The sequence below is a fragment of the Tasmannia lanceolata genome, unplaced genomic scaffold (genome assembly GCF_043159265.1).
Source record: "Tasmannia lanceolata isolate RefF3 unplaced genomic scaffold, GAP_Taslan_0.1 ptg000023l, whole genome shotgun sequence".
Taxonomy (NCBI): domain Eukaryota; kingdom Viridiplantae; phylum Streptophyta; class Magnoliopsida; order Canellales; family Winteraceae; genus Tasmannia; species Tasmannia lanceolata.
The window spans coordinates 27,715,800-27,729,385 of NW_027518700.1; the positions used below are offsets into that span (position 1 = coordinate 27,715,800).

Sequence of the window (13,586 nt, forward strand, 5' to 3'; positions counted from 1 at the left end):
ATAGGATCAAGCAAGACCACCTCGAACTCCTATAAACAGGTTTATCAATTCCTCGCTCTCCTCGGGAGATAAAGTTTTGCCAATCCATCTTTTCTGAGTTTTGAATTTTGATACCACTATCAACAGCTTCGATTTTCTCTTTGAGTGGCTATGCTCGACGATCTTCCTCTCGTTTGATCATCTTTCAGATCTCAAGGGGAATTTCGTCTGCATCCTCATCCGAGGAGGGTGTCTTTAGTTATTTTAAACATTAGATCTAAGAGTGAATCATAGAACATCAAAGATACGAAATGACAACTTTATTAAATTGAAAACTTTAAGTACATCAGTAATTTTCGACATGCCTCAGTGGGCTCTACATCAGACTTAACAGAAAATAAAACACTGACTCTAAATGAGAAAGACTGACAGACATGACACACATCTTTTTTGTTTTTGACATTGACACTATGACTCACCAACTTTCAACACAAGAGTTGGTATACACTTGATAAAAATTAAATCTTGAAACATGATATTCAGAACACCTCACTTGAAACACGACACTTAGACATGGACAAGGACTCGGCACTGAAGTTCACAAGTAGCACGCCTTCCTCCATGGTGTTGTCGGCTAGTGGTTTCGGTCCTGGTATAGGAATCTTGGAAGAGGTGGCCCCATGTAGTTCTGTCGACCTGGCCCAAACTGCCCTTGAAAACCTGCTGGTGGCATCGAGTTCTCTGCCCTGATATTCTTAGGAGGATCAGTCTCTGTCATCTTTCTTTTTCCTTTTGATTCATTTCTCAGCTCTGAGGTGGCATAAGCAGAGGAAGTGGAACCTTTGAAGGGTTGAATGGGTCTAACCGGTGCATAATTCACGAAAGCATGGAGTTCAGGAAGAAGGGAAGAGTCTTCGTCTATCTTGTCCTGAATTTTATGTTTCAATGCCAGGCACTTTTCTGTTCTATGACCAATACCTCCGTGGTACTTTGGGACCCGATCCCGCGAGAGGGGTGGGGCGCGGGCCGCCACGCACTCTCTTGGTCTCTCGTACCCACGCGATTGGCGTGTACATTTTTAATATTGACTTTAATTCATCTTTTATGTGAACTTGGGATCACTGAGGCAATCCGAATTCCACACAAAAGAGACTGACAGAGTCGCCACCTAGATGTGAGATCTAGGACTCGTAATTAACCATAAATCTAGACTTGCTACCTGGTTACAAGAATGGAAGGTATGGGGATTTATCCACCACATGCACCATTCCTGCCCGATAATCGGTCTTCGATTCCAAAAGCTAACTCTTTTAAATTTATTTTAAATGGCTCATTCAACTCTCTGTTAATGTGCTAACTACGGGACATGCATCCTATGATCTAATTTCAATGTGAATCCTAAATGTGTATCTTGATTTCTTAATTTGTCTGGATTCAATCTAAGTGAAAGTTCTCATAAAATTCTAATTTCATAAAAAATCTTAAGTGATTTGATTAAGCATTTACAAGAAAATTAATATACAAAACACCACAATTTGTTGTAGTGCCGACTCGCGGTTGGTATGCCATCAGACATCCAAGCTGCCTACGTTCCCAAGCCTCACTGGGATCAGAGTCGACGTAGTTCGGTGCACCTAAGCTAAGCTACTTATGCCTAACTCAACTAAGACACCGACCTAGACGGGATTGACTGTTTCAACAGTTTTAGGAGAAGTTATTTAATTCAGGTTGATGATTTTATTATCCTAGGATTTCATCTAAGATGCTATATGATTCTTATCTAAATGCAAGTTAATCCTTAGACTAATGCAGGTTAGCCTACATCCTAGTTTACTAGGCTTGTCCTAGGGAAAGATTGGGCGACTAGTGTAACTAGACCTATGGTACGGTTGCTATCCATAGCAAGCGTCCGTGATGAGGCTGGACTCCTAACTCTAGGACTCCCTAAAACCTAAGACTCCCTAAAACCTAGGACACGACCTGACACAAGAGTTCCTAAATTGGGCTCTAATGGTTCTTGCGCCGGAAACCATAATCCAATGGTTCCGAGAGACACGAGATGAATCGATTTCAGTTCTTGAAGTTAATTAATTTCAGATTTCGAGGATTTTCGGTTTCTGGACATTTAAGGAATACCAATGGTTCTAGGGTTCACCAATTTCGGCCTTGAATGACATCCAAGGGAGGAAATCGTGCGCTCTTTCCTTGTGCAATTTAATACTTAGGTTATAGCGTCTTATTGCCTGGCATATTTCAGGATTTCCGTGGACAGTGAACCTCAGAGCCAACAACACGCTATAGCTTAAATATTCAAATTGTTAAAGATCGAGTGCAATTGGGATACGATTATAGATGTACTGGCCATTTTTCCAGGGAAATCTAAAGATCCTAAAATTTCTGTTTTAATGGATTAAGGGGTTAATATGTGACAGAGATTTAAGGTTCTTTAGAGATTTTCAGATGATTTTCAATTAATTTCGGATTTTCAATGAATTTTATCAATTTTAAACATATGAGTGATTTTACAAGTGAAACTGTTGCAAACAAATTCAAAATGAGTTGAAACTTCTACAGCCGTAAGATATGATGAAATGTAGCTTACTGGAATATTTTTACAGATTTTTACATTAAGTTCATATTTAATTTTGATTTAACAATTAATTGAACAGATTACAAAGATAATACAGAAACTACTAGAAATAGAAATCTAAATTCAATGAAATTTCTACAGAAATACGATATGAGTACATATAGCATGCTGTGAGATTTTCATAAATTTTAGAAACTATTTACTATCAATTTCGGATTTTTCAATTTTCAGCCTAGATTATGAATTAACACTACATCCCATATGAAACAAGATCCAAAGCACTTGAAAATTTTACAGCAACAAGAAATATAGAATATAAGACTACTGTTAAAAGTTGGTGAATTTTAATGGTGATCTGATGTCTGTAATAATTCACCCAAAATCTGATAATTTTCAAAGAAAGCATAAAATAATATACCAAACCAAATCCAAAAATTCTAACAAATTCATGGTAGAATGTATCAGCATTATATTATTTTCCCACGAAATTTCATTAATTTTGGAATTCGTTTAATATATATTTTATTTTTCTTCGTCGAAAAGATATTTTTGAAGAGTTTTCTATTTTTAAAACACGATTTTCGAGAAAATTACGACTCCGGAAAAACATCCTCCAACCTTGTTTTTATGTGATGAACACAAGAAAAATTTAAAATTCCAAAAAATAGATCATCCGGAGATGGCTATTTTTTCGAATTTTGTAATTTCTCAGCCAATATTTTAAATAAAATTTTACTCTTCACTCAAATTCTAAAAAACCATTGATCCAATGTCCGATCCGATCCGATAGTTATTTTACTCTATTTAAGTAGAACATCGTATTAAATTTTGGGACGAAACGGATTTGAAACACCCATGTAGATCATAATTTTAAGCACACACATTTAATATTAAATTAAATTCTTTTAAATGCTTAAAAATCATGCAAAAATCCGAAAATATACCAAATAATTCTGAAAAAATTCGAGAACAGTGTACCTACGTACGGTGAAGATCCTCGCCGAATCCGAGAGCCGCAGAGTCCGAAAATCCCGCCGAAGCTCGATCCGCTCCGTCCTCTTTCTTTCTTTCTTCGTTTTTTTTTTCTTTTATTTTGCTTGTTGTTCTTCTCACGGCTGATAGGGATGAGGTGGATGAGAGGGAGGCCGAGAGAGAGTAAGAGAGTAAGAGAGAGAGGGAGAGAGAGAGAGAGAGATAGAGGTAGAAACCGAGGGAGACAAGGAGAGTATAAAAGAGATAGAGAGGGAGTTGGAAAGAGAAACAGAGAGAATGAGAATGGGTGAGAATGGGATAACAGAAAGAGATATAGTGGTCAAGAGTGATACGACAGAGAGGGAGTTGGGAGAGAGATAACAGAGATAGAATAAGATTGAGAGGTTGAGAGTAGGTGAGGGATTACAGAGGGGTTGACATGGAATAACAGAGGGAGAGATAGTGAGTAACGATAGAGGTGGAGAGAATAGAAAAATACGATACTCTGTATTTCTATTTTTTTCTTCTTTTTTTTTTGTTTTCTCTTTTTTTTAGCCAATCAACGGTAAGAGATGAGCGAATTTAAGAGATAATTGAGAGCAACAGGAAGTGAGAGAGCCTGGGAGAGTGATGATGGGAGTTGGAATGAAAACAAAGTGTGATATCTTGTACTATCACGCATTTCAGAAGATGATGATAGGTGACGACTGCCTGAAGCCGGCAAGCTCAGACCTGTTTGGCTTCTCCGGAGAGGTTGTGAAAGTAGAGGGGCAGATTGAGCTCCCAGTCTTTGTCGGAGAGCCACCTTGCCAAGCATTCACCATGGTCAACTTCCTGGTAGTAAGGGCCACTTCGGTCTACAATGCTATCTTGGGACGGCCTGGCCAGAATCTGATTCGTGCAGTGGCTTCGGCCTACCACCAAAAGATGAAGTTCATACCGCCCAACGGCGTGGGAGAAGTTCGAGGAGATCAACCCCAATCCAGGGAGTGCTATGCGATGGCACTCAAAGGCAAAAATGCAGTGGAATCACTGCCAATCGAACTACTCGATGTCAGGGACGAACTCAGGGGGACTCAACCCGTTGAAGACCTCATCTCCATCCCACTATGCCTAGAAGATAAAGAGAAAGTCGTTCTGATCGGTTCCTCCCTCAGCAGCAGCATTCAGCACCAGCTCACTGAATTTCTCCAAGACAATGCAGATGTCTCCGCATGGGTTCCCGCTGATATGCCCGACATAGACCCAGAGATCAGTACGCACAGGCTTGGTGTTGATTCAACCTGTAGACCAGTTAAGCAGAAAAGGAGGCATTTCACTTTTGAAAGGCGACAGGCAATAAAAGAAGAAGTGGAGAGGCTTCTGAAGGCTGACTTCATTCGCAAGATTCGATACCCGGACTGGTTGGCAAACGTAGTCCTAGTCAAAAAGACAAATGGAAAATGGAGGACCTGCGTCGACTTCACCGATCTAAATAAGGCCTGCCCTAAAGATAGCTATCCACTCCCAAAGATCGATCAACTTATCGACGCCACTGCGGGTCACGAATTGTTGAGCTTCATGGACGCCTTCTCCGGATACAACCAGATCAGGATGTACGAGTCAGATATACCAAAGACCTCCTTCGTCACAGATCAGGGGACTTATTGCTACCGTGTTATGCCCTTCGGCCTCAAAAACACCGGAGCTACTTACCAAAGGCTAGTGAACCGACTCTTTCAGCACCAGATCGGCCGCAATATGGAAGTTTATGTGGATGATATGCTGGTCAAGAGTCGCAGTGCGCAGGATCATGTATCCGATCTCAGAGAAACATTTCAGGTCTTGAAAAAGCACAGCATGAAGCTTAACCCCACCAAATGCACTTTCGGAGTCAGCTCAGGAAAATTTTTGGGGTTCATGGTGAGCCAACGAGGGATAGAAGCAAATCCAGCGAAGATCAAAGCAAATCCAGCGAAGATCAAAGCTGTGATGGAGCTCACTGCTCCAAAAACTATCAGAGAAGTCCAGCGGCTCACGAGAATGATAGCCGCACTAGGGCGCTTCATCTTGAAGTCAGCAGAAAGGTGCCTACCCTTCTTTAGTGCGGTCAAAGGACTTAAGACTGCGCCCTGGACGGAGGAATGCCAGACCGCATTCGAGGAGTTGAAGAAGTACCTGTCCTCCCCACCACTACTAACAAAGCCGGAGCCGGGCGAGGAGCTATTTCTGTATCTCTCCATTAGCTCCACGGCTCTGGCATCTGTCCTCGTCCGTGAAGAGCACCGCCAGCAAAAACCTATCTATTATGTCAGCAAGGTTCTTCACGACGCAGAAACAAGGTACCAGTGGGTCAAGAAATTGGCTTACGCGCTGGTAATGGCGGCCAGGAAATTAAGGCCTTACTTTCAAGCCCACACCATAAAAGTCTTGACTGATCAGCCACTCTGGCAAGTACTCCATCGACCAGATATCTTCGGGCGACTTGTGAAATGGGTCGTGGAGCTAAGCGAGTTCGATATTCAGTACGCGCCTAGGCCAGCCATCAAGGCTCAAGTACTAGTGTAGACACCCCATTTTGACCGTGCCCTAAACCTCTATGTGAAAATGAATAACCCCACCAAATCAATCAGATAGGATCCCAAACTTCACCCTTAGCTAGGTTAGGGTCCCAGCAAGGTCCCTGCAAAATCTCGTCAAAATCCGAGTTCGTTTGCCTAGCGAACGAGTCGAGCAAGGTCGTAGGTCAAGTTCAGAAGAGGGGGGTGATTTTATCTGGTAGGGGGGCGAATTTAAATCAGATTAAGGCACGAATTGCGCGCGCGCCTTATCATCTAACCATGCGCCCATCATTTTAGTAGTGCCGGTATCCCCTCGAATTTTACCTATAAATACCAAATACAAGCCTCATTCCGGAGGGAGGGGATTTCATTTTCCAGAAAAGGGGATCGAGAAATTTTTTGCAGAGAGGGAGAAAGGGGATCTGAGAGCCGCTCATCTCCGGCATCTTCTCCGGCAACACCCTAGCTCCGGCCAACCTCTGTCAAACTCCAGTTCTTCTCTCTTTCTTAGAAATCAGATCTGTGCACACAGAGGAGAAGGATGGGAATAGAGAGTTTTCCCCATTTCCTCCGATCTTCTCCGATCGCCTCTCCGATCAAGAGATTTTTATTTTTTTTTCTCTTTCTTTTCTCTTATAGTTCTCCATTTTTCCTAAACCCTAGCAGAGGAGAGAGAAAATTCGCAGAGGAGAGAAAATTCAGAGAAGAAGAGAGAGAGAAACCCAAATCCGAACCTATGCCTTTTCCGATCCAAGCTTTTCTTCTCAGGCAAGCCTCCGATCGGACTGCCGGTTTTTCTCCGAGAGAGATCTGCGAGCAGAGAAGAGAGAAAGGAGATATGTGTGAAAAAGGAGAGTGAAGGAAGAGAAAGAAAATGAGAAATAAGGTTTTTAATCTCGTTCTTCTTCTCCGGTCATCTTGATCAGAGATCCGGCAAGATTCGGCTGTCCGTTTCCTCAGCTGATGATCCTTGAGAATCCGGCTGTGCTCAGGCGAAGCTCCGATCATCTTTTCGGCTAGCATTTCCTTCTCCATTTAATACGAATCTATCATATATGGCTCTGTTTTTCATCTTACTCTGTAATTGTTGGAGGAGATTTGTTATTCCTCTTTTGAAATCCAAGCCAGAGCTCTTAAAACCTCAGATATGACCTTTCTTCATCATCTACCTTTAAAAACCCCAGATCTCTTCAAATTTCAGCTCATTAGCATCCAAAACCCTTGTGCTGTTGTCTTTGAGAAAAAAAAATCAGATTAGTGGCTTTGTTAAATCATGAGATTGAAAGATAAGAGTGTACAATACTCTAAGTAAGAGGAGGAAAAGGAAATGAAAATTGATCAGAGGAAGAGAGAGATCTATAGAGAAAGAGAAAGTTATCTTCTTAGGCATTTTCTTCCAGTTGGGAGTGGATTTTTCAACAGAAATTACATTGTAATTCGATGATTCAATTCCAGTGACCTCTGTAAGTTCTCGTGGATCCAAACTCTAACATCGGTTCTCAACAGAAGGTAATTCTTACAATCTGCTATTTGCATGTTATTTCGCATGATTTCAATTCCATAATATTTGCTTTTGTTTTGGAAACTCATTGATAGAGATGTGCTTTATATGTGCACATGAACAGTTTGGTGAATGTTTGTCTGTGATCAGTTTAGTAACTTTTACATATATAAGTGTCATTAATGTATGTGTATGAAAAAGGAAAATGGAGATTTAAAAATATATATATATATATATATATATATATATATATATTCTAAAGTTTGGAATAGCAGTGAGGGTCTGTATGTGTATTTGAATGTGCTGAATTCTTCCTTGAACTATTGAATAGAATTGAGCAAGTTGATGCCCTGTTATGTATTAAAATTTGTATAAATTGAAAATATCATTTAATGTGTTTCTATAATCTGTTGGAAATTTAATACTTCTCTTTCATACTAAGCTTTGAGTTAGGGTTCGAAGACGGTAATAAATGGATTGTTCAGGTGAGATTATCTCAAAGCTTATTATACTCATTCTTTTTTTAATTTAAATAAATTGTTAATAGGAAGAAGGAGATCAGATGACTACTCTATTCGATATTATCGACATGAGTACTGTCTGATCTCAAGGCGGGATTAGAAATATTATCATGTGTATTATGATATCAGATGATTACTTTAGCATCATCTGATTTCATCCCCATATTGGGGTGGTGTTTGTGGTTGGTTTTGAAGTGTTTGATATTATTTTTACTTTATTAGGCTATCTAGCGGCTGGTCTGGACTAATTAATGTTATTTCTCATTTTATGATTGCTATTAGATTGTATATTCTTCTTTGTTTAGCACTTGATTTATTTTTAGAATAAAATTTGCGATTATCTGGTAGCATTTTCTTCTCTTTTTGATAGACTAACACAGTCTTATAGATTGCTGTTAATTTTCTTTAGATACTAGAATCCATTTTTCTTGTAGGGCGATGAAGGCGCTAGCCTAAGCCCATCCTTAGGGGACTCTCTTAGTCCGAGTAACCCTCCCCTCGTTTGTTTTTTAAGGCGTGCCCAATCTTTTGAGATACCCTTAAACTTTGTCATTTAGAGCCTCAATTTAGAGAGACAGGCTATGTCTCATATAAGAAAAGTTATACCCTTTAGAGACAAGCTTTGTCTCATTAGAGGGTTCACCTTTAGGAGACATGCCATGTCTCGTCAGCACCTCTCTTGGAGACCATCCTTGTGCTTAGGAGACTTGCCCAGTCTTGCTAGCATTTTTCTTTATCCTACCTCTATGTCTAAGAGACTTATCTAGTCTCATTTTCTTATTAGCATCCTCCTCTTTGTGCGTCTTTTGGTTTTGGGAGAACACCTTACTCGGCTTGGCATCATACCCCGACCCTTATGGGTATTGGGTTGCACATTTGTTGCACCCTAGGGCTAGGTAGCTGTCCGGCCTGGCTGGGTGTTTTACCTTTGCCAAATATGCACAAGGTCTCTTTTTCCTTGTTCACATTTTTTTCTCTATCCTACCTATGTGTCTAAGAGACTTACCCAGTCTCATTCTAATAGCATCCTCCTCTTTGTGCATCATTTGGTTTTGGGAGAACATCCTACTCGGCTTGGCATCATACCCCGACCCTTATGGGTATTGGGTTGCACATTTGTTGCACCCTAGGGCTAGGTAGCTGTCCGGCCCGGCTGGGTGTTTTACCTTTGCCAAATATGCACAAGGTCTTTCCTTATTACTTGTTGAACTTTATCTTAGTTTGATAGTCCATTAGCATAGGAATCCGTCCTTAGTCTAGAGAGTCAGTCCTCTTGTTCAGGAATCAAATTCCATCATCATAGGGGTTAGGATTTTATCCAACTTCTCATTGTATCATGTTTTTCTATCCGCTCCTGCAAGGTATAGGATGCTGTCCAACCCTTGCAGAGCTGTGTTTCTGTTCTTTTCCCCCGCAAAGCATAGGATGCTATCCAACCTTTGCGGGATATCAGGAGTCTGTCCTCCCCTTATGATGATAGGATTTGTCCCCCTTGAGTCAAAAACACTTAAAAACAACAAAAACATCTGAAAAACCAAAAATCTCAAAAATCTTGAGTCATTAGGAGTAGTTAGGAAATCTGTTCCGAACTACGTTGGCTTGATCCCTTTCAACAGGGTACGTAGTGCAGCTTGGGATTCACATCCCAAGTCCAGCCAAACCTTTAAAAAATGAGCATTTCAAACCTTTCAAAATTACAAAAATATTCAAACCCTTTTTTTTCAAAAAGATCTTCCCCTAGAGTTAGGAATCTGTCTTAGCTGTTTGGGATGTCTTAGAGTTAGGAGTCTGTCCTGATTTGTATTGATATGGTGTGTCCTGTCGTGTGAGTGTCCCTAGAGTTAGGAGGCCTCGAGTCGATCGGTTAGACATTTAGTCGAACCGATGGCTAGACTAGGAAGCATATAGTCAGCCCTTGGTTTTCATTAGATTGCACAGCCTAGATACATATAGGATGTAGGGCCCACCTGCATTAGCTTAAGGCTAAACAACTTGCATTAGTTAGGGCATATAGAGAGTCCTAAAAACTACAATTCACCTAAATTTAAGCAATTGTACAAAAAGCTTTAAAAATCAGTTGAGTCTAGTGGATCGAGTCTAGGATAGCGATTCTAGATGGTTAGGCATAGTAGTTTAGAATAAGGCATCGAACTACGTTGACTCCGATTCTTCCCGAGGCCGGGATACGTAGAGCAGCAGGGATGGACGGCCATCTTGGTCCGAGTCCATGCATTAGAGTTTTAGGATTCATTTTAGCCAGTTATGTTTAGAATTGATTTATGTTGTATGTTTTGCTGTGTTTTCTTACTTTCATGTACAGATCCTATACCTTTAGCTGTAGTATGCATGTGTTTGCACACCAGAACTCAGACACCAACTAGGTATGACACTCATAACCTAGCTATTCTTAGGCGACACTTCTTTTATTTATTTTGTGTGAGCTTATTAATCATCTCCGAGACATGCATGATTAGATAGACGTCTTCTCGGAGATATTCGTTCCCATTTCATATGACTTTCGCCCAAAACTCTTCAAAATTATTAAATAAATGGCATAAGAGACCAGGTGTTTGCACTTGGGCGGATGAGGTGCTCTTTCGACCTTCCGAATTCGTAACCAGGCACGAACCCTCTTTTTATAATCTCTGGTTATCCGTTGCAACAGAGCATAGTATGGGATCCTTGGCCCACTTCCTTGGATGGCGACTCTTCTTTGTTTAAGGTACGCCTCGAATCTGGGCTAGTCCCCGAATCGAGAGGTATCTCACCTTTTATATCGCCACTCATGCTGTGAGAGGCACATTCTTTCGAGAGTTCCTTAGTAGAGCTCTCCATTCACGTGGATGATCCTGAGACCGTAGCGTGGGGCCCGTTCCCCGCCGCTCTCTCGGATCGGGGTCCACAACTAGCAGGCTTCGTAGCTGAATGCACCATCCACCATCCACCAGCAGTTCGTTGATCTTGAAGCTGTGCAGCTCCCAGTCGTGGAGAAAGTAGCCCCTAAAGAATGTATAACGGAGGGAGCTGAAACATAAATCATTCATCCGCCAGCCGAGCAGGGTTCCACGACAAGCGCACTAATCTGGGAAGTACATGTCGACGGGTCTTCAAACAAAAGTGGTTGTGGAGCCGGCCTCGTCCTCACCGGGCCTGATGACTTCACTGCAGATTATGCCCTGAGGTTCGGATTCCGCGCATCCAATAATGAGGCAGAATATGAAGCTCTCCTCGCAGGAATGAGCCTTGCAATCCAAACCGGCGCCCGGGACTTAAAAGCATACTGCAACTCTCAGCTGGTCGCAAACCAGATTCAGGGGGTCTACGAAGCTCGAGACGAGCGTATGATCAAGTACGTCGCCAAGGTCCGCCAACTCGCCGGCAAGTTCGAAAGTTTTGAGGTCATCAGAGTCCCCAGAATAGAAAATGCCAAGGCAGATGTGCTGTCAAAACTGGCTGCCTCCGGATATACCACCCTTGGGAGCATACGCATGGAATTCCTGCAAAGATCCAGCATCGAAAGCAAGGCCGCGGAAACAATGCAGGTAGAGAATGAGCCGTGCTGGATGGACGAGATCATCAATTATCTGCGCGACGGTAAACTCCTTGAGGATAAAAAGGAAGCCCGCAAGGTGATACAGAGAGCTGCCCGATTCTCCCTCAGCAGTGACATCTTGTATAAGAGATCCTATACTCTCCCATATCTGAAGTGCCTTAGGCCGGGCGAAGCCGCGTATGCACTACAAGAGACGCATGAAGGGATCTGTGGAGAGCACCTGGGGGGCAAAGCCCTGGCAATAAAAGTGCTGCTCAGAGGTCTGTATTGGCCCACTATAAGGCAGGACGCGCTGGGTCTGGTCAAAAGGTGTGAGAGGTGTCAGAAATTCTCTCCCACCATCCACCAGCCCGCCATAGCAATGGCTCCAATTATCAGTCCACTCCCCTTCGCAGTATGGGGGATGGACATCCTAGGCCCTTTCCCACCGGCCTCTGGAAGGCGCATGTTCGTGGTAGTGGCAATCGACTATTTCACTAAGTGGGTGGAGGCAGAACCTCTAGCGCAGATCACAGAGCAAAATGTGCAGAACTTCTTCTGGAAATCAGTAGTTTGCAGATTTGGGATTCCCCGTGCCTTGATAACGGACAACGGCAAACAGTTCGACTGCCGGAACTTTCAGAAGTTCTGCTCTGACCTAAGGATTGAACAGAGGTTCACTTCAGTAGCTCACCCCTAGACCAACGGGCAAACAGAAGTGACTAATAGGATCCTGCTTCAGGGAATAAAGAAAAGACTGGATGATAAAGCGGGCCGCTGGGCAGACGAGCTTTATCACGTTATATGGGCATACCGTACTACTCCTCGCACGCCAACTGGTGAATCGCCATTCAACCTCTCCTTTGGAACAGAGGCTGTGATCCCAGTTGATATAGGCACTCCGTCTCCCAGAGTCACTAGCTTCAGCGAGCAGCTTAACAGTGACGGGCTCCGCGCCAATCTCGACTTACTAGAGGAGATCCGGGAAGAATCCCGAATCCGAGTCGCCGCTTACAAACATAAAGTATCCAACTATCATGACTCCAAGATACGCCCCAGAGAATTCCGGATAGGAGATTTAGTCCTGAGGAGGGCAGCAGTATCCCAACCAACTAAAGTCGGGAAACTCTCCTCGACTTGGGAGGGGCCATATCGAGTGAAAGAAGCCATCCGCCCAGGAAGCTACAAGCTAGAGACACTGGAGGAGCATTTGTTACTCCACGCGTGGAACTCCAAAAACCTTAGGAAATATTATCAGTAGACACATCGCCCGGCTTGACAGGTGATTTTGTAAATTATGTTTATGATAATATGAATAAATAATTCTTTTTGCAGATTCAAATTTTCCTCTTATAATTGGAAACCCAGTTCACAAAACTTGGGTACTCTTTGGAAACCCAATTCGTAAACTTGGGTACTCTTTGGAAACCCAGTTCACCAAACTTGGGTACTCTCTGGAAACCCAGTTCGTAAACTTGGGTACTCTTTGGAAACCCAGTTCACAAAACTTGGGTACTCTCTGGAAACCCAGTTCACAAAACTTGGGTACTGTTTGGAAACCCAGTTCACAAAACTTGGGTACTCTTTGGAAACCCAGTTCACAAAACTTGGGTACTCTTTGGAAACCCAGTTAGCAAAACTTGGGTACTTTTTGGAAACCCAGTTCACAAAACATGGGTACTCTCTAGAAACCCAGTTCATAAACTTGGGTACTCCCCGAAAACCTTGGTTATTAAAACTAGGGGGTAAGCCGGGCAAGTCACTCAGCTATAAGTTATCAAAGACGGTGGAGGAGGAGGACAGAGGAGAACATATATGGACAAGTATAATTTCATTGATTAAAATGTGGGGGCCTCTAGGGCCATTACAGAATTAGCCTCAAAAGGCTGTCAAAAAGTGTAGGGTCTCAAGGACCATTACAAAAAGAAGCAGAAAGAAATACTAAGAGGCA

At 42.4% G+C, this 13,586-nt stretch overlaps 1 protein-coding gene across 1 annotated transcript; it reads left to right on the plus strand.

Moving 5' to 3' along the window:
* Positions 1–11,339: 11,339 nt before the first annotated feature.
* On the plus strand, positions 11,340–12,896 carry LOC143855984 (uncharacterized). The gene is made up of 2 exons (XM_077366026.1): positions 11,340–11,916; positions 12,352–12,896. Exons 1-2 carry the CDS (start codon positions 11,340–11,342, stop codon positions 12,894–12,896), a joined length of 1,122 nt encoding a protein of 373 aa, XP_077222141.1.
* Positions 12,897–13,586: the final 690 nt, after the last annotated feature.